This window comes from Lathyrus oleraceus, chromosome 7 (genome assembly GCF_024323335.1).
Source record: "Lathyrus oleraceus cultivar Zhongwan6 chromosome 7, CAAS_Psat_ZW6_1.0, whole genome shotgun sequence".
Taxonomy (NCBI): domain Eukaryota; kingdom Viridiplantae; phylum Streptophyta; class Magnoliopsida; order Fabales; family Fabaceae; genus Lathyrus; species Lathyrus oleraceus.
In genome coordinates this window covers 110,025,053-110,049,473 of record NC_066585.1, presented here as the reverse complement: position 1 = coordinate 110,049,473, position 24,421 = coordinate 110,025,053, and the positions used below count along the sequence as shown (strand labels likewise).

General features: G+C 33.0%; 2 protein-coding genes across 2 annotated transcripts; one reads left to right on the top strand and one right to left on the bottom strand.

Annotated features, from left to right (window-relative positions):
* Positions 1-210: 210 nt before the first annotated feature.
* On the top strand, positions 211-8,463 carry LOC127108061 (acetolactate synthase small subunit 2, chloroplastic). The gene is made up of 12 exons (XM_051045424.1): positions 211-507; positions 606-819; positions 914-997; positions 1,132-1,200; positions 2,193-2,276; positions 2,416-2,568; positions 3,533-3,619; positions 4,740-4,844; positions 4,966-5,088; positions 5,971-6,123; positions 7,291-7,356; positions 8,158-8,463. The coding sequence occupies exons 1-12, from the start codon at positions 305-307 to the stop codon at positions 8,239-8,241; spliced, it is 1,425 nt and encodes a 474-aa protein (XP_050901381.1). The 5' UTR covers positions 211-304; the 3' UTR covers positions 8,242-8,463.
* Positions 8,464-16,267: 7,804 nt separating this feature from the next.
* On the bottom strand, positions 16,268-23,187 carry LOC127108059 (guanosine nucleotide diphosphate dissociation inhibitor 1). The gene is made up of 13 exons (XM_051045423.1): positions 22,927-23,187; positions 22,750-22,812; positions 22,571-22,654; positions 22,183-22,290; positions 21,913-22,085; positions 21,367-21,478; positions 21,162-21,242; positions 20,988-21,050; positions 20,351-20,452; positions 19,972-20,096; positions 17,087-17,297; positions 16,904-16,978; positions 16,268-16,584 (listed from the first exon to the last, which is right to left on the bottom strand). The coding sequence occupies exons 1-13, from the start codon at positions 23,011-23,013 to the stop codon at positions 16,534-16,536; spliced, it is 1,335 nt and encodes a 444-aa protein (XP_050901380.1). The 5' UTR covers positions 23,014-23,187; the 3' UTR covers positions 16,268-16,533.
* Positions 23,188-24,421: the final 1,234 nt, after the last annotated feature.

Here is a 24,421-nt window from a genome sequence, read left to right as displayed (position 1 = left end):
GAGTGAAATTAGTTTTTAGAAAAAAAATTGTAAATAATATTTCATATTAAGTAATATTAATTTTGTCTTAACGTGAGTACTTATTTTCCGTCCAAAATCTTGAGTTATAAAGCTTATTTTATTTTTTATACCAATTCAGTTGGTAAAGTGTCTGTATTTTTTACCAAGGCAATTTAAATATGTACTTTTAAAATAAAATATAAATTTTAAAAAACTAGTAGTACAAGAAGAAAGCGCAGCCACAGCACCAGTGTTTTTTCACTTCAACTTCAACTCGCTTCTCTTCTCTGCACCATTCATCACCATGGCCGCCACACTAACCCCAATTCAAATCTTCAAATACTCCCATTCTCCATTTCCACTTCAACAAACTTCAACCACTCTCTTCTTCTCACCTTCCATTTCAACATCCACCTCTCGCCGCAACAAACTCGTCCTCTCCGCCGCTACTTCCGGCGACACAACCATTTCCTCCAACGGTCTTCCTCCTTCCCCTTCTCGATCAAAGCAAGTCTTCTACTCAATTTTTTCTTCATATTACCGCGTTATTCAATCACTATTCTGATTTGTTAATTATAACGCACGATGAATGAATTGTAATGCAGAGTCCGGCGACACACGATTTCGGTGTTCGTAGGTGATGAGAGTGGAATGATTAACCGAATTGCTGGAGTTTTCGCCAGAAGAGGATTCAACATTGAGTCACTTGCTGTTGGTCTTAATCAAGATAGGGCTCTTTTCTCCATTGTTGTTTCTGGAACTGATAACGTTCTTCGCCAAGTTGTTGAGCAGCTTCAGAAGCTTGTCAATGTTTTGAAGGTTTCGCTTTCACCTTTTGCATGCGATTATAATATTATTTGTAGGATGAATAGTAATCTGAGGGTTTATGCTTGCTTTGTGATTTTTGAACTAGGTAGAAGATCTTTCCAATGAACCTCAGGTAGAACGTGAATTGATGCTCTTAAAAGTGCAGGCAGATCCCCAATACCGTGCTGAGGTACCCGCTTTCTTATTTCTGGGTGCTGCATGTAATCTTGTTCTTGTTTGCTGGGATTTGGACATGTTTACTATTTCATTGTTTGCTTCTCTTTATCTATTTATTTGATTTTCTTTTTTGTTGGGAATTCACAGATTAAGTGGTTAGTGGACACCTTCAGAGCTAAGATTGTGGACATCTCGGAGGATTCCGTGACGGCTGAGGTAACTGCTGGTCATATTTGGATGTGTTTTAGTCATTAGTTATCATGTTTTATTGCATCTTTTCCATCATATGCATTATGCAACCTGTAAAACTAATTTTAACTGAATGGTCTGCTCTGTATGCATTTCATGTAACGGCTTCCATGATCAACGACTGTCATATTCATCAAACTCTTTTGCCTGTCTTTTTGCTAAAACATATTTGGTTTTGTTGATTTCTCTATTAGTTTATGACAGTAAGTTATGCATTGATATAAAAAGCTGTGATTGTTTTCTCTTTTAGATCCTAATATCTGTATAATGTTCTCTTCTTTGAGCCTAACTATGTTTTTGTCCTCTTAATAGCACATTTAATTTAGGTATATATGAATAGGATCCAAAGTCATTATGTTACCATCATCAAAGTTCTGGATTGTAGCTGCCGGGTCTTTACTTTTGTGGTTATGATTGTTCATTGGCTGTGGGCTTCCCAATCAATTCAGTGACATTTGGGAAAGGGGAAATGATTTATTTTTTATATTAGGGTAACTTATCATTGTTGTTTGTTTGATAAGGTAACTATTCATATTGGAGGAATAAACTGCATTACTACAATGTGGTACAGTGCCTTGTGAATGACTCATCTTGGGAAGATACTACATGTTAATGTAGTCATCCTTTCATCGCATATATAAAAATTGTATCGTTAAGAGACTAAGGTAGGAGTATGACTGTATTGTTGCTGGACTGGTTGTTATTACAATATTCTTTTGTTGTTTTCTTGTCTTTCATTCTTTATATGAATATGAATATGGTTTTGTTTGTCGTTAAATTACACTGGCAATAAAAAATGTGCTGATATGAGTGGGATATTTTCAACCATATTTACTCATGCGTTGAGTTTCATATTTTCCTTTCTAAAAGTTATCTATACATCATCATTACCATTTTGCAACTTGGCGGTACAATAACATGGTAATTTTAGGTGAATCATTCTGTGGTGTATATTACAGGTTACTGGAGACCCAGGGAAGATGGTTGCAGTTCAAAGAAGTTTTAGCAAGTTTGGAATTAAAGAAATAGCTAGAACTGGAAAGGTTCGAAAGCCCAATTGAGTACCTAAGAAAATTCCATAACTCTTTTTTATGTTGTCCACTTTCTCATTCATTGTATTGTTATTTGTAAGACTGCAAATTTTATTAATCTGTTATAATCTGATGAATTAACTATTCTTAGATTGCATTAAGAAGGGAAAAGATGGGTGCATCTGCCCCATTTTGGCGGTATTCAGCTGCTTCGTATCCAGATCTTGAAGGAAAAACAGCTATTAATGCCCTTGTTGGAAAGAAAAGCGTGAATCCTGTTGGCAAGACTGATATGCCTGTGGGGGTATGATCTTACATACTCTATAATCCTACCATTTCCTTATTTTCACCTATATTTTGAAACACTTCAAATTTGAAATGCATTTTTACTTAAAAATAAATAAATCCTATTAAAAATGTTAGGTTTTAAAATCCCGAACAAGCTTAGTTCCGCAAAGTGAAATTATACTAGGCGGGTTTTGAACGATAGTTTCAAGTTTCAATGCTTATGTAGACCTCATGTTGACATTTCAATCCCTTCTATTTTAGAATAGTATTTGATAATTTAATTGATCATACTGAGGCTGAAGTTTTATGGTAGTCTGCAGTTTATGCAATTCTTTTGTGCATCTAAGTAACAACAATTTTGCCTTTATGATTGCAACCTTTTTCCATAAGCTTGTTATGAAATAAAACTCTGATTTCTAACATGCACCTTTGCTGGCTGCCAAGCCTTTCTACATTCTCATTTTTTTTGGGTAGTTTTTGGTGTCTTTTTTCTCTTATTTATGAGAATATTTTTTTGCTGTCCTTTAGATCTCACTCATATTGACTGTGAATTGTCTTTGGTTTTTAACTTTTTTCTTTATCCATATATTGCTTTCCATTCTTCGTCTCCAGCTTCCCTTTAGTACCAGATTTCAAAGCAGTTATTTGATTCTTGCCACTTGTCAGGCCGTGGTAGAAATTCAGTGATATATTCTAGGTCACTCGAGCAACAAAGGATATTCTTGTTGAATTATTAGTCTTTGCTCATCAACTGTTCTAATTTTTTAGTGTGATAAAACTTCTATGACCAACTAGAAGACAAACAATTTTTTAACTATTTCACAGAATGATGCTAAGAGTGACTTGAATGCATTTCATTATCAACATGTTCAATATTTTCTGTCCCTTATATACTTGATTTATTGGGTCCTTAGCAAATAGTATATTCCAATCTAGTCTCTAACCTTATCGTTTCTTTTGAAATGTTTGCTTGTGTGAAGGGAGATGTTTATCCTATAGAGCCTTCAGACAGTTTTACAATCAATCAAGTACTTGACGCTCAATGGGGTTTTCTCCATGATGAAGATGTAAGTGGTTTGAAGTCTTATATTGTTCTTAAATGTCCCCTTTTTATGTTTTCTTGTAATGCATTGTAATCCTTATTTGCAGGCTCTTGCTAGTGTTCTTTTACTTTGATGCTCCCTTTTTAGAGTGTAGAGTTCTTTTATTAAATACAAATGACATTTCTATTTGATTGTTTTGGTCATGTATTTGAAATTATTTGCCAAGTTGTATAGTTAGTATTATTATTTACCATGACAGGAGTCTTCTGCACTATGCCCGTAGTTGGTTTTGTGGTGAAGTTTGCAGTTTCAGAACACTTCACATCATTTCTAGCCATTAAAAATAAGATTTATTAGCTAACAACGGGTTGAATATGTCTCATGTGGGTATCAAGGTTCTGTATACTTGTATTCATATGAGAGGATAAGATAAAAACTGTGTCTGATGCTCTTAGAGATTTAGAAATGCTAGCTTATTCATTCTGTTTCTTTTCCCTTTCTGATTGAACTTCTCATAACTTAGGAAAGTTATTCTTTTAGGTGTCTGTTTGGGTTAGCATTTGAAAATTGGTTAAAAGTGAGTTTGGCTCAAAGTCAATTTTTACTCATATGGAGGAGGGTTCACGCATGTTTGGTTCATCACTTTTACTCAGACAGAGGGTTTACAAATGGTCAATTTTGGGTCAAGCCACCAAATATTAATTATTTTTGTGAAATTGTGTCATGTGAAGCAAGCATTGTTTTGGATGTTCTCACTGCATGCTATAAATAAAGCGAGTTTCAACACAGTTCTAAGTTTTTCACTTACAAGGTTTTGCTTTGTGCAATTTCTACTTATTGTTGGAGAAGCATTACAATTTATGATTCTTTGTGATTATTTTCTTTTATTTAAATTTACTCAAGTTGAGTTAACATGATTTTGGTTTTCTGAAAATCACATATTAAAAGGACCGGGACCAATTTGTGTGAATATTTTATGAAAATGACTTCGCAAATCTTTTCACCAGACACTTGTAAAGTTTTAATGCTAATTAGAAAAGTTTTATGCTTGTCAAGAGCTAAAAACTAGCTGGTGCTCGCACATGAGCATATAATTTTCATTGATTTGCATGAAATTTTCTAATTGTTGGGATAATGCCTTCAGACTAGCGGAATTCGATCACACACTTTATCCATGCTTGTGAACGATGCTCCCGGAGTTCTGAACATTGTTACAGGGGTCTTTGCTAGAAGGGGTTATAACATTCAGGTTTGTTTCTTCACTGCTGTTTTTCACTATGATGTTTGTGTAAAATTGTATAAACACAAGTCTCACCATTTTAATTTCTCCCATCTTTCGGTTGCTTGAATGTGCTCTCTTTTATTGTCAGAGTTTAGCTGTAGGACACTCAGAAGTTGAAGGAATTTCTCGGCTTACAACTGTGGTTCCTGGTACAGATGAGTCAATCAGCAAATTGGTGCAGCAACTCTATAAGTTAGTGGATCTGCATAAGGTTCAATATCTCTACCAAAATAAACGCACCATGCCCAAGAAATAAACTGTTTTCTTTTAGTTTTTATGCTTTCTAGTATTACTGGTTGCAGAGTTCTGTAGCATTTTAAGTGCCGATCTCCACCATTATCATGGTAGGCACAAAAATGAACATATGGGAATTATCCCGACCACAAGTGAATCAATAAGAGAAGTCTACAAATATGAACCAACTAAGCTTTTTCAAGGAGATTTATGGGGAAACAGGTTGACAAGTTGACTGATACCTGTTCTGTCATTGTCTGGGGCATGATCCTATTATAGTGTCAAGTCAGTAGTTAATTCTCTCAGTGACAATGGGGTTTCATTTAGGTGAACTGGGTTTAGCATTTGAGTAAGGAATGGCTAGTCGTTGTAATCTCATTGATTGTGACTTTTCTCTTTGTTGACGCCCATGGACATAGGTCTATAGTATACTCTAGGTCAAACCACATTAAATTCTTTGTTTTTTCTCTGTTTGTCCACCTGACCACAACAGGACATTTGTGTTGGAAGCCTTTATTAGGATTTGGCAACCCATAGTAACAAAATTGATGAGTCGCGACTTGCAGTTCTATATTTGAGCGGTCTTTCTAATAAGAGAAATTTAAAACATATATTGCCTCCTCTTATTAATGATACTGACTAGATTTTTAGTGCGCTGACCTTCATGATTAATCTTATTCAGGAACATCAACCCAAGAAGCTATAAAATATCTTCTTGACGAATACATTTTTGTCTTGCTTTTGTACTTTATCATTGAGAACTTCATTCACGCATTTAGTGCAATAACATTTGACCTTTTTTAATTTAAAAAAAAACTGGCCATTTTATACTTCTGTATCTAAACTGATACTTTTCCAGGTCCAAGATATAACCCACCTGCCTTTTGCCGAGAGAGAATTGATGCTAATAAAGATTGCTGTAAATGCTGCCGCACGACGTGATGTTCTTGATATTGCCAGCATTTTCAGGGCTAGAGCTGTTGATGTGTCCGATCATACTATAACTCTGGAGGTAAAGTCAATGTAGCTTTTTCAACAAAGTGACACACGTGCACACGTGCGCACACAGTCCTAGGTTTATTGAATAGGATTGTGTAAGTCTTGGCTATTTATCTAGTCGATGTGAGATCTAAAAATATCCCTCACACCTAAGACTCTACATGGACACATACAAGTGGCCCATTAACAGATTTATGATAGAATTTAGTACCATATTAGAATATGGGCTTATGTCAGGTGTAGCTCAACTCCACAAAATTGGATTATTAGGTGAGTATTGTCGAAGCCTAAGCACTCACTACCTAAGTTGTATCTCTATTCGGTGTAAGATCTCAACACCTCCTCATGCCTAGTATTAGACAGCTAGGTGCAGACAAATGTAGTTGGAATAACATGGATCTAAGCACACACCCACGCCCAGTAATGGTCATTTGGAGTATGGACAAATGCCGGTGGAATGGCAAAGATCTTGACCCAATGACATATCGACTAGGATAGGCTTTGATACCATTTAAATTAGGACTTTAGGCCTAACTCAAGCCCAAAAACTAGCTCAATGGGTGAAGATTGCCCTAGTTTTATAAGGAATAATTTTGCTATATCTCTAATTGATGTGGAATCTTGACAGTCCTCACTCAAATCTAGAGCGTGGACAAATAGAGGTGGCCCAATAATAACACCCTCTCAGCTAACTATCCAGCTCTGTTACATGTTAAAAGTCCATTTATGCCCATTGTCTGCAGCATTTCCCACCTGTTTTCTTAATTGTGGTGTAAGCCGTCAGTAATAGAATTGTTAATTTTCTCATCTCAATCGATATACTTTTAGGTTTAAGTAGGTACTCATCTGACAGGTGTACTGTACCCCATCTTTGTAATTCATTATATTATCCTTCTTTAAGATGAATATTAATGATAAAATTGAGGCAATAAGATGATGTCTTTCTTTGGAAAAGCGTATACAGAGGTAAATAACATGATGCGATATTTGTGCAAATTTCTTGACAGAAGTATTTTTTTTTACTTAATATGGTTAGGATATTCTTGTTAGTTGTTTGCATCAAAGCATTTCATACTTCTGCAATAATATAGATGAAATTATAAGTACTGACTTTGGATCCATGGATCCATTAATATTTTTACATTGTTTCTGGAACTAAGTAAATATGCTCCTATGTCAGCTTACTGGAGATCTGGACAAGATGGTTGCATTGCAAAGATTGTTAGAACCATATGGCATTTGTGAGGTCTGTTTTATTAATCTTTCTCACGTATCTGATAGATATTTTGTTGCGACTGTTTACTCTATTTCCATGTCCTGAAAAACAAAAATTATTCAATATATTTCCAGTGTCACACTGGATGCAAATACTTCCTTTTTGTATTTGTTAGTTCTGTATAAGATGGTTTGCTTAGGATATGTTTGGATGGAGGGTTTTGGTAAAGAAAAGAAAGGGAGAACAAGGGCCATTTATGTTTGGTTGCAGGGTTTTGGTAAAGAAAAGGAAGGGAGAACAAAGGCCATTTACTTTGAGAGCCATTTTTTATTACCAAACGGTCAATACTTTTCTCAAGTGTTTATAGGAAACAGTAAAATTAATGTGAAAACAATTTGTGTAATTAAAGCTTCTCTAAATGAATTTGTCACCATAACAAGGCTGCATCAGGATGCACTTTGAATAAAATTAACAATTAATACACCTCTTGTTTATGGTAGAATAATGTTGTCCATAAAATTGTGCTTCACCATCCATGCTATATTGTGTTTGATTTCCTGTATATGCCTTCACCCCGGAGGTTCGGGTTTTAATACCCTTGAGAACAAGTGCGACATGACTTCTTAAAATTGTGACCCTTTAATTGACAAAAGAAAAGACATTTTGTGTTTGCACCAACTATTACATTAACAATCCTTAGCGAGTCTGAACAAGCAAACCCGTGATGGATTGGATCAACAGTTTGGTGCTGCGCCTGCCAGAGTTGCACCTGTGAACAATTGCTTTTAACTTCCTATCCTGTCCTCCAATGGTGTTTCTTTTTTGTTTCAGGTGGCACGAACTGGGCGTATAGCACTGGCCCGCGAGTCGGGTGTGGACTCCAGGTACCTGCGTGGATATGCTTTTCCTTTGTAATTAAGTAGTTCTTCTGGACAATGGAGGTCTCTGTTTTTCGGCTTGTAGAGCTTTATTATGCTGTGCTTGCTAGTATTTTGGCCTTCTATAACTATAATGTTGAATTTTAGTGATTTGCAAATGACTATAGTATCTACTCCTCCGTAGCTATAGACAGTTTTAGGCTTCGAATGCCATCTAGATATCTCTTTCATGAAGAAAAAAAAAACTTCATTTCCCTTACCTTTTGGTTTTCTTAAATTGGTTTTTGGAAGAATTACGGTTACATCATGTGTTCATCCAACTGAATAAATGGCTCATAATGCATATGATAATTTTGATTACTCAACGAGTTAAATGAATCTGAGTTCTCCCATTAACCTACATGTTCGCCTGACTAAAATACGGTTGTTTCTTAAAAACATATCCCCCAAATCAATTGCACGGTAAGTGACCTATTGTAAAAGAGTTGTTCCAAAATAAACATTTTTTCAATTCAAATATTATTATTATTATTATTATTATTATTATTATTATTATTATTATGGATTTAATTGAAATATACTGATAGTGTAAAAGGATTTTACACTGTCAGTTAATCCTATACGTTGGATATTAAAATAAATTTAATTTTTATTTTAAAAATCTATGAAGTAATACAAATAGGTGATTTTTATTTTAAAAACCTATGAAGTAATACAAACAGGTGATGATGATGAATCGACAGTATAATTCTTTTTACACTGATAGTGCATAGTAATTAATCTCTATTATTATTATTATTTAGAGGTTAAAAGTAATACACGGTCAGTATAAAGAAGTATTATATTGACATTCAATCAAAATATTTTATATTGTCAAATTATAATAGTATTTTAAAAATAAAAGTGTGATGTGATGGGATATACGAGTTTCATTGATTGACGGTGTAAAATATAATTTTTTTTCTCTATTATTTATGATAATGGTATTATTCTCTTTATTTCATTTATCCAATTTTTTTTAATGTGAAATAATCAAATATGTCCCTCATTGTGGAATGGAAGGAATTATAGTTCCTTCTGAAATTAATTAAAAAAAGGGGAATTGCTCTCTAGATCAGATGGGGTGTTTTCCACCAATAGAAAAGTCATAGTTGTCACTAGATTTTAGAAATGCATTTTCGAACGTATTCTTTTTACACTCGTTAAACTAAATTGCTGTGATTTTTAAAATTTTATCTGGCGATGCATTTTCGTATCAACATTAAGGTGGGTCTGAGGATGCATCTTTGTAAAAATTCTTAATTCAAAATTCAATGATGTTTTTGGATATACATCTTCAACGCGATTGTTTCATACACTCGCGTCAAACCTTTCCCTTTTCCTCCTTCATTTTTTGTGAACACACAAAATCTATTTGAGCTCTTTTGCTACAAAGTCATTTACAAATCCCATTTGATCAAGTTTCTACAAGATTCTTCAAGTTCATTCACTCCATTCTAATTCATTTTTTGCAAAGTCAATCACTACATTCAAGTTTCTCATTCACAACTATAATTTGGTAGGTTTCTCATTTCATATGATCTTTTAGCTAACATAGATCGTTTAAGATTCATTAGATAGTAGTACATTCCAAATAGGTAATTGGTATAGATATGCAATCTCATTTGGTTACAGTTTAAGGCATCAATAGGGTTTCTTTCATTGTAGAGAATCACAAGTTCATTCGAAGATGCGTCGTTGGATTTTCTCTGTACTATTTTCGGATATATATCTCTGAAATTGTCCTGATTGCATGTTGATATGATTTTTTTAGTTTTATTACAGCTGCAGTGACTAGAAATAATCAGGACAAACTTAGGTCTGGTTGTGTGTCCCAACACGTGCTTATATGACGTGAGAGGGCCAGAGGCAGGGTCACAAGGCCACGAGTCGAAGCTACTTCTTTTAATGGTTCACAAGGTCGAGGTTCACAACCATCTGGTTCTCCTACCTGTAGTCGCATGTTCCAAGCATCTACTTTTCATGCACGTGTTGATGAAGCCCATGAAGACGCCCTAGAAGCCTATTATGTCAATCAAGAGGAATTTGTTACTGATGCGGATGTCCTTGTAGAGTTATCCAGGAGGTCCATTAGACACCTCCTTACTCCATCTCTATGTAGACCATGCTGCTAGACATGTCTGGGAAGGAGAGGAATATTTATTTACTTTTATATTACATCTCTTTTAAACTAACTTAATCGCGACTGATGGTGATATATATTTTTTACAATAGCGGTCATACCTTGGATGACGTATCATACCTCCCGCATCTTCTCATTAGGGGAAAATTATTGGACCACAAAAGGATCAGTCGAGAGGAAGCTAGCGAAATGCTATTAACATATTTGGGAGTTGAGCCAACTGATGCGACAAATGAAGTATATGACATTAGAGGTGTTCATGCTAGATTTAAGTTTTTGGAAGAACTTTATAAAGATCATCTACAGATGATTGTGGATGTCAACGTAATGATATGTAGGTTGAGTACCATTGGCAGTGTGAATTAAGATGTTACCTCTTGTTCCTAGTTGGAATGTCCATGTTTGAGGATAAAAGTGCAACCTACGTCGATACAGTCTACCTTAAATACTTTATCGACTTGACGATGATTCACGAGTACAACTGATAGGCTATCTGTTTGGTCTACCTGTACTCGAAGCTGGATGAGGATTGTATTCGAAAACAAAGCAGATAACAAGAAGTTGTACGTTGCTTAGTGTAATTTATTATTGCTAATATTTTCATAACTCTTTTGTTACACTTATTACTAATATTTTATTTGAACCATTCTTAGGGAGAGATCATCTCCAACTTTCCACGCATCTCAAGGTGGGAACTTGTGCCTGACTATATTGAGCGTTGGCCACGTGCTTGCGCCTTTATCCCACTCAGAGGAAATCAGACGATTGAACTCTTCTGGGTGTATCTTGGTTGTCATGTAGCAGATGAATTACCCATATCTAGTTTAGGTATTTGTAGGTAATTTTGAGATACCCCTCAAAATCTGCTTCTCCCAGCATCCGCTGCAGAGATCTTGATGTGATACTTGAGGATTTCGAGCATCATTTGGTATCAGAGGACTACCGTATGTAGCTAGCTCCTGTACATTGGGCTTATGCATAGGACTACATGACATTAGGCATTGAGCTAGCTCCTGTACATTGGGCTTATGCATACCCCATTATCTGACCCGTCACCATATTTTGTAATTAGGGAAAACCTAAACTCAGTCAAAGCGGGTTTTTCCCATCAATTTCAGGGTGGGTTCGAGTGGGTACCCACAGGTACGGGTTATGTTTTCATGCCTACATGACATGATTTTATAGGGTGTCACATCCTATCATGATCCGAAACGCTCCTGGAATACCACCTTAGCCTTCTAATAAGGAGGTACTGGAGACTAGGGATGACCACACCTAAGACGTATGTAGCATCTGTCGGCGTATTATGGATATGGTGAAATTGAACATAGACGCATGACTTTTTGAGAAAGACAATCTCTAATTGGCCCTTGTAGAAGGAATTATTGTTGAGACCTAGAATATCTTGCAATACACACAAAGAAGCCGAGAATTATACATACATTGTAGTTTAGGTTTTTTTTTTCTCTTCATTTTGTGACATATAATATGTTTGCATCAATTAATGTATATGTTTTTTAATTTATGGCCTAAAATGTCTAAAATATAAGTTGGACTAAAAAATGTCAAAGTTAGAACAATGTTGCAGTCTAAAATGCATTCATGAGATTTCTGAAGATGCATCTTCGAAATATCTCATTTTATGTGCAATAAACATGCACACAATAGATTAAAACAAATTTAGAGGGGTTTACGGAGACGCATCTCCCGACACACACCAAATAATTTTCGAAGATGCATTTCTGAACGATGTTCTAAAAAAATAGGAGTGTAACATTCCAAAATTCTAAATGTAAATTATTAATGTGCATCTCGATAACTTTTATGATTTGCTATTAAATATATTATTTTATATTTAATGAATCTAAAAAAATTATTAAATCATCAATTTTATTAAATTAGTATACCTTGTGTTTATTTATTTTATTAGTGAAATAAAAAATATGAGTTTTATAAAAAACAACTTTTTCATCAAAATTAAAAGTTATCCATTGTATATATTTTATTATTTTATTTACTGTGGTAGTGATGCAACATTTATTGGTATAATAAATTATTTAATGAGTTATTATTATACTTTAAAATAATCTAATTGAATTGAAAATATATACTTTTAATTAAAATGATTGATTTATGCTTGAATTTAATTACATATTTAAGTAAGAATTATTAAAATTATTTTATAAGTGGTTAATTTAGTAAAATGCCACATCCTTTATTTTAATTAAATAGAATCATATAGTTTAATTTAATTATTTAAAGTGATTAATTTCTTTTGATAAGGATAAAAATAAAATTACTCTAAAGAAAACTAAATAAACTAAAATATAGGAATAAGTGTGATGTGGTTGATATTATTTTATTACTTAGGTTTGAATAATATATGTGTGACAATGATAAGATCTCATGATAATTGGAAAACAATTATAATAATGAACTTAGTGTATGATAACTATAATGAATAATGATACAAGTAATGGATTTGATATTGCTTGATGTGTAGCTAATGCTATACATGAAACGTGAAATATTCAAATATTTGGAAAAGTTAGTTGATGAGTTATGGTTTTTAGAAATAAGATTATTTGGATCAATGTGAAATTATATCTCTTCCTCAACCTTCAAAACACGTTTCTTTTTCATTATTGTCTTTTTCTCTCAACTCTCAACCTTATAAATATCCTCTAACTCAGATCATCCCTCCCATATAAAAAACTTTAGTTTTTAATTTTTTAATTTCACAAAAGATACAAACATAACTAATCACTTTCTCTACACATGTCCACATCTCTTTTATTCATTTTAACATTTATTCAATTTATTTCTTTTCATTATATACCAATTCTAATAATAACTATAATAGATCTTTTAGAAACACTAAACATTTGATCGTTAAGTTGACAATAAGATATTTATAATCAATGTTGTTGAAAGAAAGCGTGTAAGATAAAAAAAAATTCCTCATATGAAATAGTGGTTAAACACGTCTCTAATAAAGAAAAGAGAATAATGATATAAATAAAAAAAGGATAAAATATTAATATTTCTGATTCAATTCTTATTTTATATAGTATATTGTTAATTGTGTTTCAATTTAATTACTATATTTACTCTTTTTTTTTATTGGGATATTTTTATACCGTTGTTAGTTAGTTTGTATCTAATTATATTTTAAATTTAATCAATTTTTTATTTTCTTTTTATTAATATATTTATATATTTATATTATTTTTCATCGGTGTTTATTTTGTGTTTATTTTGTTAATAACGATGGAGAAATATAAATACTTATAATCTTATATTTTGAAAATGAACTTAGAATAATGAGATTTTGCAAAATTTAAAAAATTATGTTAAAGACGGATGCAGTGACAAAATTTGATACTCAGTTTGAAAATTTAAAAAACTGTTTTAAATAATGTATTAGCATTTTAAAACTAAAATAATGATGTATTAGCATAAAAGAAACTAAGCTAATGAGAGATATTATAAAACTTTAAAAACAATAAGTTAGTCAAGACTAAACTAGATTGTTTTAAAATTTTAAATATAATAACTTGTCTATAAATTTACTATCTATTTAATTGTAATGACTTAATTTAAATTAGCAATTATTTTCAAATTTTAAATATATTATAAAATAAAATTTAATAATACATCTTAAAAATAATAATATATTTTTATAAGTTTCACAGAATTATATAAAAAAACTATTGAAAATATAAAATGAAATCTAATGATTAAGGTCTTGTAATAAAATAACATTAGAATGTATAAATGACGGCAGAAAGGGCTGAACACACACCCTTTAGATAACAAGTTATAACTTTAACTATTCCACTATTTCATTTTAGTTATTGATTATTCCGCGAATAATATTGTTATAAAAATATTATCAGTTATAAATTTTTAACCTTTCTCCCAATTTTATGATGCCTTGTGCAACCGGCCAGATTGCATGTGTCCATATTCATCCATGTATGTGCACGCGGTGTGTGTTTGTAAAATCTTAAATATGAGTCTTTCATCTCGTCTTTTTTACACATTCACATCACACTCGAGTACACCTTCATTTTTGACATGTTGGATTTGTTTACTTCAACGGTGCAAAGCCTACATTTGAATTTAAGTTCACTGAGTACACCTCTCTTATAAATCTGAAATCTATATTGGAGAATCTTCTACTCAGACAATCGAAAAAATTGTGAAACTCGAGTACTATTCACCATGGATTAACAACGAAAGAAAGATTCAGTTCAACAAGTTTGAGCTGAAGAGGGATAAAAATTTAATGATTATTTAGGATACATTTCATCGTTGCGAAACAAAAGGTTCGATCAAGCCGGATACAAAAATTACAAGTTCGACGAAAAATATTCTAAAAAAATTGAAACATCATACTTGATAATGAAATGTATTATTTATTTTTTATTCATCATAACAATTATCGATGTTAATTCAACAACATTTCTCCGTCTGATTCGTTTCTACATTTGTCTCTAGTTCATTAGGATCCAAAAATACATCCCCATAAGGTATACTTATAAACATATCCGAATTAAATTTAATTATAAAATTGAAGCGTGACTCGATAACAAATGGATTGTGTTTAATTGGGATACGTTTGAAGATTTTTTTTGAATTCTAAGGTGTGGCTCAATAACAATAACAATAACAATGGTTATGACTAGAAATGCAATTCCTAATAAAATGTCACATGTTTGTCCTTTCGTTAAAGCTTCTCATGCAACTTGTTTATGTTTTTTTTTTATGTGTGTATGACAAGGTTTTTATGACACCTATATTTCTTCCATATGATTTTGAGGCGGCAAATAAGCATGTCTGTTCCATTTAAACTCACCTCGCAAAAGTCTGCAAAAATGAGGCAGGGTAGAACATGCATATTTGAGGCTACGAGCCTAAGACCTTGATTTATTCCATAAAAAATGAGGAAAGGACCAACTTGCGGGCACTGCAATTTTAAGTTTAAAATTGCAAAAGAATTTAGTTAATGTTTGTATCCGCAAAATTCAACACAATAAACAGATATATTAGAGGATGCGAGTCTAAAATTTTAACTGCAAAAAATTAAGAGCTAAACATGTAGGACAAGCTGAAACTACTGTTTTACCACCTACATTAAATAAGTGCATAAACAAAGTAGATAAGTAAGTACCTAAAAATATAATATTTGTTAATAATATGACAAATTTGACGCAATTAATAAGTAATTTCATTTTATATTTGTATTATAAAATAAAATTCTATATATATTCTTAATTAACATTGTTATACTATAAAAAAGAATTCAAAAAAAATATAATGTTCACCATATTTATATCTATCATGTACAAGGTGTTTCATTGTGTTTAATGTTGTGTCAATATATCCAAGGTTGGTAAATGAAAATATGAGACAATAACGTTCCCAATTGTTTAAAATCCCTAAATCAAACAATTTCATGTTTACTAATTCCTTCTCACCATAAACGATTCATTTCACACATATTAAAAAATTAATTTACATTATAAATTAAACCCGGGTATATTTTTTTCTTTTATACATATTCTGTTTATACTAGTGCCTCAAAATTTCTTAAATGCTTATATAAACGATTTATTTCCCCTTCCTAGCTATTTTTGTTGGTTGTATTATGTTTTGAATTGTCTTACTTATTTTGATGGCTGTATTTTGTTGGTACGACTTTTATTGTTGGAATCTATAGGTAGAGAGCTAAATGTATTTGTATTAGCTTCCGACTCGATCAAATATTTGACAAGTGAGGTATTACGCCAGCCTTATGTTTCTACAATATTAAAAAACAACGGTTGACAAAAGATAACAAGTATCTCAATTTATTTTAATAAGGGAATAAAAGAAATAATAATAATAAAACTCCATTAGGAAACTAAAACAAATGCAGCACACATCATCATACATGTCAAGATAACAAATGTACTACGCACATGGAAGCATCTTGGGAAGGAACTTCCCTGCAAACAATCTGTTCTACAATATTCAGTGTTTTCTTTTTCCAAAACAAAAACAATCTATATAATAACTTATTATAAATTGATAACATTTGTCATAAAGTCCATTGGCAACACATAACAAACACAAAGACAAAGGAAGTCATCCTTTTTTACTTTACTCTTCTGCGGCGCTGGCGGCACTAAGATCCACAGAGAGGTCGAGAACCTGTTCAAGTTCATTCACCCCGTTAAGAATTCCAAAATCAGGAAATTAACCAATTAATCACAAAACTAGAGAATGGGATGAATATTATGTAGATCTCTGATGCCCAACCGCAGGGTTACACCAGTACATTCATGGGTTTCCTGTCAATCTCATTAGGGAGGATTTAAAAAACAATGAAGATGATTTTATTCACAAAATACATACAACAGCAAAACTGAAGATATGATAGATTACAACCATTATAGTCTTAACTAATGGAGTAAACGACTAGTAAAATCAAGCAGAGACAACAACTGGTCCACAGGGACAGAAAAATTACCTTGCCGGTTATCAATGTATACATGTTGAGGACATCCACTACAGTTGACTCAAAGTGTGTGGTAGCATCATAACTCTGTTATAAAGAATTAAATATTATAGTAGACTTATTGATAATAAGCATACGTATATATATTATAGTTGATAGTTGCATAAGTATATGTGTAAGATAAAGTAAACTCACGGTCGATATAAAGCAGTTATCTAGAGTGGGTTCATTGACTGGTTCAAATCTATCATACATATCAAAAAATATCTCCTCAACAGGTCCTAAAAGGTCAATTCCAGGTTTAAGTTCAATAGCAGGCTGATCTGTCTCTGCCTCAGTTGATACAAATGCAATATATTTTCCCTTTGGGCAAACATTGTGAGAATACGAGCAACAGAATAAGTACCTGCCCAGGAAAACAAAATAAAACAATTAGTGTAACAAGAAAAATGTAATCTATGATTTTAGATATCAATGCTCAAAATATTATTAATTTTTTCAACTTCAAAATATTAAATTATCTTAGTATTTTGGTATACGGTGTACCTTTTAAATGGAGGATGATTGCAAACATCTGATTGGCCTACCCTAACTAAAAAATAACCTTTTATAGTATTGTTTACTAGGTTTAACAAGCAGCAACTTCATTAACATTACATTTGTAATATCATATATAATAAGAATTTAATATTGCAATATTAATAATAACAACTTGAACATAGACAAGAGAAGGACTACTAAGGCTTAATGCATTTGGTCTTCTATCTTTCGAGAAAGGATAGCAGCTGTGGGGTTGCTTAGAGTATAACCAGACTGCTAGCTAGATGAATCCTACCAGTGATCTGCTGAGTCCAGGATTATTGAGAATTTGGTTTAACACTGATTGATTGTCTGAGAGTTGGGCGAGTCTGTGCAGACAACAATAAAAATATTTTAACAGTTTAAGCTATGGGTTTCAGGACAACGAATGAAGTTTGTGGTCTATGAAACTTGCCAAAAGCTAGTTATTGCATGTGACAGTGACAGTGACAGTGCCTGAGGTTGATAAACTTGGGGGTGGTGCACCCATTAATAATCCCTGGAGGAACATATCTCAATGTTGGTATTTGACACGAGAACAATTATAGTGGTAACTAGAAAATATCCAACACCCTCAGATGAGAAAACATGCTTAACGGCTTGGGTAGAAAGAAGCTCTAAACAGCCATGGGTTGGACAAGGATCCAATGAGCAGCATTGGTGCAGTGCAGACAGGAAGAAAAGAACCAAAAGAGAGGACAGTGGGAGAGAAATTCAAGGAACTTAGTAGTGCAACATTGACGGGAAATGATACCGCCGTAACGTAAGAGCGTGTTGAGGTTAGGGTTTAAGTTAAAAAGAGACAACATGAGACAAAACTATGATTAATGTGATATGAGATGAATAATTTAATATTGAGGCATAATACAACTTACTAACCTGAGGGACCTCTTTATACTAATATTTTACACCAACTTGAATACCAGGCAGCATGAGTGTATAACTAGTAATACAAGCTCAACTGAGTTAACCAGAACTTTTGAGCTCATAAGGTTTCTAAACATAATGAGAATCATAATATAACATTGATCTTAGTATTTTAGTAGTTTTAGAAATTGAATCCATAAAAATCATATCAGTTATCTTTAACACTCCAAAACTATATCATTCAAAAACTGAGTATTAAATTCTATGGCTTTGTTGAATATGTTAAATATGGATCAGGATTGTGTGCCTTTAAGGCAGGAAAGGCACTGTGCCTTTCCATCAATCGTTTTCGTCGGATCAATCGGATGCACCAAATATGTCAAATTCCTTTTTAAATAAAAAACATATTTATCTTAACACTTATACCCGTCTTAACACATATTACACAAACCCATCGCAACCTCCCTATGCTCCTGCCGCCGACTGGCCTCCCTCTATACTGCAGTAGCTCCTCCGCGTCGCAAACCGTCGTCTCCACCTACCTGCTAGCAACTGAGTTGCATTCTTTTTCCTCTGTTTGACTGGAATGTTTTCTTTTAACAAAAATAATTATCTATATCTTGTTATTTATTACTAGTATCGTAGAAACAACATCAAACCTTCTCAGCTCTCGTAAAAAAACAACTTAACAGGGGTATAAAATAAAAAAAATTCAGTTGCAACTAATTAAAGGGACCTGTAAGTGGAAAACAATTACAGATCCACCAGTGAGGAAAGCTCCGGCATTGGCGACGATAAGGGGTGCTGGGTCATGACGGTACAGCAAGAGAGAGTGAACACTTGCTTTTTATTTTGAGTTCAATTTGGTACTTATGATTTTAATTAAAATTGACATGTGACATTATGTGATGCATCAGATTGATCAAACAGATGAGATTGGATGAAAGGCACGTGCCTTTCCCGTCTTAAAGGCACACAATCCTTATCCGTTAAATATCTAGTATATCTAAGACTGTTTCAGTTCTTTAGGCATTCTTCGCAATGTTTTGGATGTTACTACAAGATCATAAAAGAATTTTCATGTGCAGGGGGTCACTAAATAGTAAATAAAACTCCCTCGTGTCTCCTATATATACGCAAAAAAAAAATATTACCTCACCCTTTAAGAATAGTAGTTAGCTTAATTTGATTTTTTCAAGGAATGAAAAAGATAATATTTTTTTAAATGCCCCTCATGGGAACTCTTCCATGGATATGAAAATATTTATTGAAAAACAAAATTCAAATTAATTAAATGATATTTTAGGAATGGTAGAATTAAATATAATAGAATTAGTTAAGTTTTGCTTACATTGGAGACCACAAAACATTTTTTGTTGCTTTTATTCAAGACCTGAGGGAGTCTCTCAGTTGTTATGGGTCAGACTCAAAGTTCTCACAAGTATGGACATTACCATCCCTAAGTAATCCCAAGTCATTGGAAGAACTTACAACTGAATGTTAAATTACTTTTTTTTATAGTCCTAAATCCTAATAGCAGGATATATCTTGTCGATCTACTGCACATCCTACTGCAATAGATTCTATGAATCTAACCCAATATATATTTTTTGTTATACTAGTTGATAACTTACATGTCTGACTTCCGACCCAATTGCTTCTGTGGGAGAATAACTTGCACTGATTGGGAGTCATTGGTGCTGGGGATCGGATGGCTCATGATGGCTATTGCCCTTGCAACCTTACCAACCTTCCTCACCTGTTGAAATGGATGAAATTTTGTTTAAAACAATGGGGCAATCTTCCAACAAGAGTCATTTCAGAGATTAAAATCAATTCAACATTTGGCACTAATTTCATTTTTTTTCTAACTTCAGTCAGGACAAACTTCCTTCAGAAAGAAAGTTCATAGTAGATTATTAGCGTAGAGACTTTAGGAGCAAAGAAATTTTCAGTCTCACTATAACCTGAACTGGCAGCATGTAGTCAAGAATAGGAATTGATTTCTATTACCTTGCCGGGCAAATATGATGGATCACAAACAACTTTCTTACATTTGGCAGTTTCCCCTTCAGATGTGACACCAATAACCTTTCCATCAGCATCAAATTCTACCTGGAATTAAGCAAAATAATAAGCAATTTCTAAAGAAAGAATGTACACTGACAGATTGTTCAAATACAGATCAAAATAACAATCATAAAGAAACGGTCGGATATTCCATTTGAAAGCAATTGACAAAATAAATGACACACTCGAGTTTATGAGGCTATGTGTATTGTGACAGGATTCATTTAACAGCATTGTAAATCAAAACCAAATAACCAAATCAACCATTTTTCCCATATAACCTAGTACAATGCGCATGAATTTTCACATGATTCAATATTGTTTCCCAATCAATAAAAGTGTCTACCAACAAACATTGACTAATTCAAAGTAACTACAATATCAACAATTTTATCAGATATATATTTAGGATAATTTCATTCAAGATCTAGATAATAACTATAGTCCAATGGATCAATCCAAAAAAATTCTAGTGAAAATTGTAACTGTGCAAGTGAGCCAAGTCACACGTTAGTGTAAGTTAAATGAGAGCATGAGAGAGAATGTATGTATCCATAGCAGTGTATAATTATATGTCTACCTTGCATTCAGGTTTATTCAACATATAGGTACCACCATAAACAGCACTAAGCCTTGCAAATGCCTGAACCAACAAAAGACAGAATTAAAAAACCAAGAGCAAAACAAGTCCAACACCCTACATTCTCAACAGGAGATAGAGCAGACAGGTAAATTTAGATGTAGACAGGGATACCTGGGGAAGCTCTCCTAAACCATACAAAGGGTATATGTAGGGCGATCCTCCTTGAAATCGTGCAAGAGACTCTGCATATAACTATAAGTAGGAAATATGAACAAGGACACAAATAAGAATCCAAATGAAATAGATGAAGCTTTCAGTTAAGAATAATTGATAACTCAGAAAGAATAACAAGTTCATAATAATCCAGCACACTCACTTTCATTCTCTTCACAGTGTCCAGAGCTGGCTCATTCAAGTAGCGATCATCTCTATGAAGAGCCAAAGCATGACCAATGAAATCCACAGTGTTATCATCAAGGCCAAATTTTCTGCCATGGGTCAACAAGAAAGACAAAAGGATCTTAGAATATTCTTCCTAACCAACCACAAAACGTTACACTTCGCTTCTTAGTATAGGAAAATAGGGATGTGGAGACCTAGTCTACCAATACATATCACAATATATAAATATCATGACATGCAAAATGAATTTGACAAGCAATTACATATTTTCATAAATATAATTGCCAACTTAAAGCAAAACGCCACACACTTTTAGAATTTGAATTCATGAATATGTATTTAATCTGTATATAAAACTGATAGAAGACATGTCCATACACTTGCATTTCACTATCGACTCTGTGACCAAAAAATTAAAGATGATACCATATCAAGTCAAAAGACAGGGTAGTTATTTCAAAACCAATTTCCAACTGATTATGCAGAGTACTAAGGCAATACAAAGGGCACATATACATACGCTATCAGTTCCTTAGTAGTCACTCTTGTCAAGTCCAGCCCATCATGAGTTTTAGGATCACTCTCATTATAATCTTGAACATAAATGAAAAACTTGCGCGCACGCCGTTTTTCAAATATCCCCATAAGTGGGGACTTCAAGGCCTCCATGTCATTTGAAGGTACCTTGTGAACCTATAAAAGAGGAATTTCCCAGCAGCAAAGCAATCAATACATCATAATACATCCAATGCAATCCATGTGAAAGAAGGGGAAAAAAACACAAATGTACCTTTGCTTTGTTAAAGACAAAACTTCCATCCACAGCTTTAAAATAGAGATACTTTGTCACATCAGTATGAATGAGAACCCTCACTAACATGCCATTAGCCATAATGAACTAGCCATCCAAAAATAATTTTTCATAAAATAAAAAAAACAAAGGGTCAGAAATCAGAATATGTGCAGGTCATGAATTTATCATACGAAGGTTTTAAAAATCGGCCTGCGACGCGGCGAAAAACAGTATTGGCAAGTGCCGATACTATACCGTTATTCACTGTTTTTATGTTAAGGAACAAATTGTGATAAATTCAAATCGCGACGACCACAATCGGACACCAGTACCGACCGAGACCGTTCTAAAGAATTAAATAACAAGTAAACGGAAAATGAATAACCTTAGGATTCATATCAATATTGTAGTCTTTGCTAGAACCCAAATGTGGAGGAGGCTTATCATCTCCTCTGAATTTCTTCCAAAGCTGAATCATCGAAAATAAAAAATATAAATCCAATCAAATCATAATTCATTTCAGAGTTAAAAAATTAGGATAAGAATATTTATATAAAAAAGAACCTGGATAAGATTGAGCGAGGTGGATTCTCCTCCGTAATAGTCATTTCTATCCATGTGAAGAACCTAAACATGAACGAATCAAACAAAATTCATCGATCGATTGGATCTATCAGTGAATCGATAACAGTAACAACGGAATAATAACAGAAAACTGAATGATGTGCGAAGTGTTGTTACCTTGAGGCCATCGACGGAGAGAAGACCACTGAGAATGCATTCCTTGAGACCAGTTCCCAAAACGATCACGTCATACTCTTCATCCATTTTGTTGGATCTCCGATCGGAATGAAAAGGGGTTTAGGGTTTCGTGAAATCAGAAAAAGACAGAAGAAGAAATATGGATCTTGATTTGATTGTCAAACAGTCTAACGCAAACACTTTGCCTTCAGAGATTGCTTCTATTCGGTGGTGATGATGATGCTATGCAATTTAACGACACTTGTGGAACCTTTCTTTCTTTTATTTTATTTATTTTTTATTTCTTTTCTTTTCTTTTTTTATTTCTATTTTCTCTGTCTTTTTTATGATATTCTTTATTTAATAGAGATACATTGACCTTAGTAAAGAGATTTTACCACCGTCAGATAATCTTAGACGTTGGATATTAAAATAAATTTAACTTTTATTTTTAAAATCTATTAAATAATGCAAACGAGTGATTTTAATGAATCGACAGTATAAATCTTTTTACACTGACATAATAATTAATCTCATCTTTTTTAAGTATCTATCGAATAATGATGAGTCTTTGGAATATGAGCGAGGATGAAATATGACTATTGTGTGAATATATTTCTATTTTATTTTGTTAAATAAATAATTTAGTTGTTTTTTTATAAATAGAATTTAATAAATAGAATTTAGTGGGTGTGAACCCGCAATAATGCATTTATGCATAACTATTAACGGACATGACTTAACGAGACAATATAATTTTGTTGTTATCTACAAGAAAATATGATGAGTTTGTGTGTCCCTAAAGCACCTAAATTATAAGAAAACTAAGCTTATCCTAGTGAGTTTTATGGTTCCATTGGACATAAAGTTTGTCAAGGTCAAACATTTATTTTTCTAATTAGAAATCAAAGTCTTGGAGCCAATGTAGGCTTTACTCAAGGATCTATCGATTTAGGTAAATATCCAATGAGTTCTTCGACTAGATAAGTCATTTTTTTAGGAGAATTTTGTGTTTTTTAGATTTGCATACTCTCTTAAAACCTTTAAAAATCTTAATGGTTTTAACTTAAGTAGACTAAAAAAAACAGACAACCTTAGCAAGAACGTCTTTTCGCGGAATATATGGCTCATGCTCCTTTAGGTTCTTTAAATTTGTGGGTGGCGTAGCCACATAGATTAATGTTGTCAATTATGTATTTCCTAGATGTTGGTTAGCTACTTCTCATTTTGTTCTACGATTCTTCCTATTCATAGGTCATTTATGGCACGCAGAAATGGCTCGTGCAACTGCTATAAGATTTGAAAAGGGAATTGATAGAGATTTTATGCATGTTCTTTTCATGACTCCTCTTAATTGAGACATGAAATGCAATATTTGATGTAATAATCACTTTGATTTTAGTAAGTGTATTGGGTTAAGTCGAGTCTATCATATTGGAACAAATATTTTGTTTTTCAATTCATTTATATCTAATTTTTTCGGGCTCGATTAAGT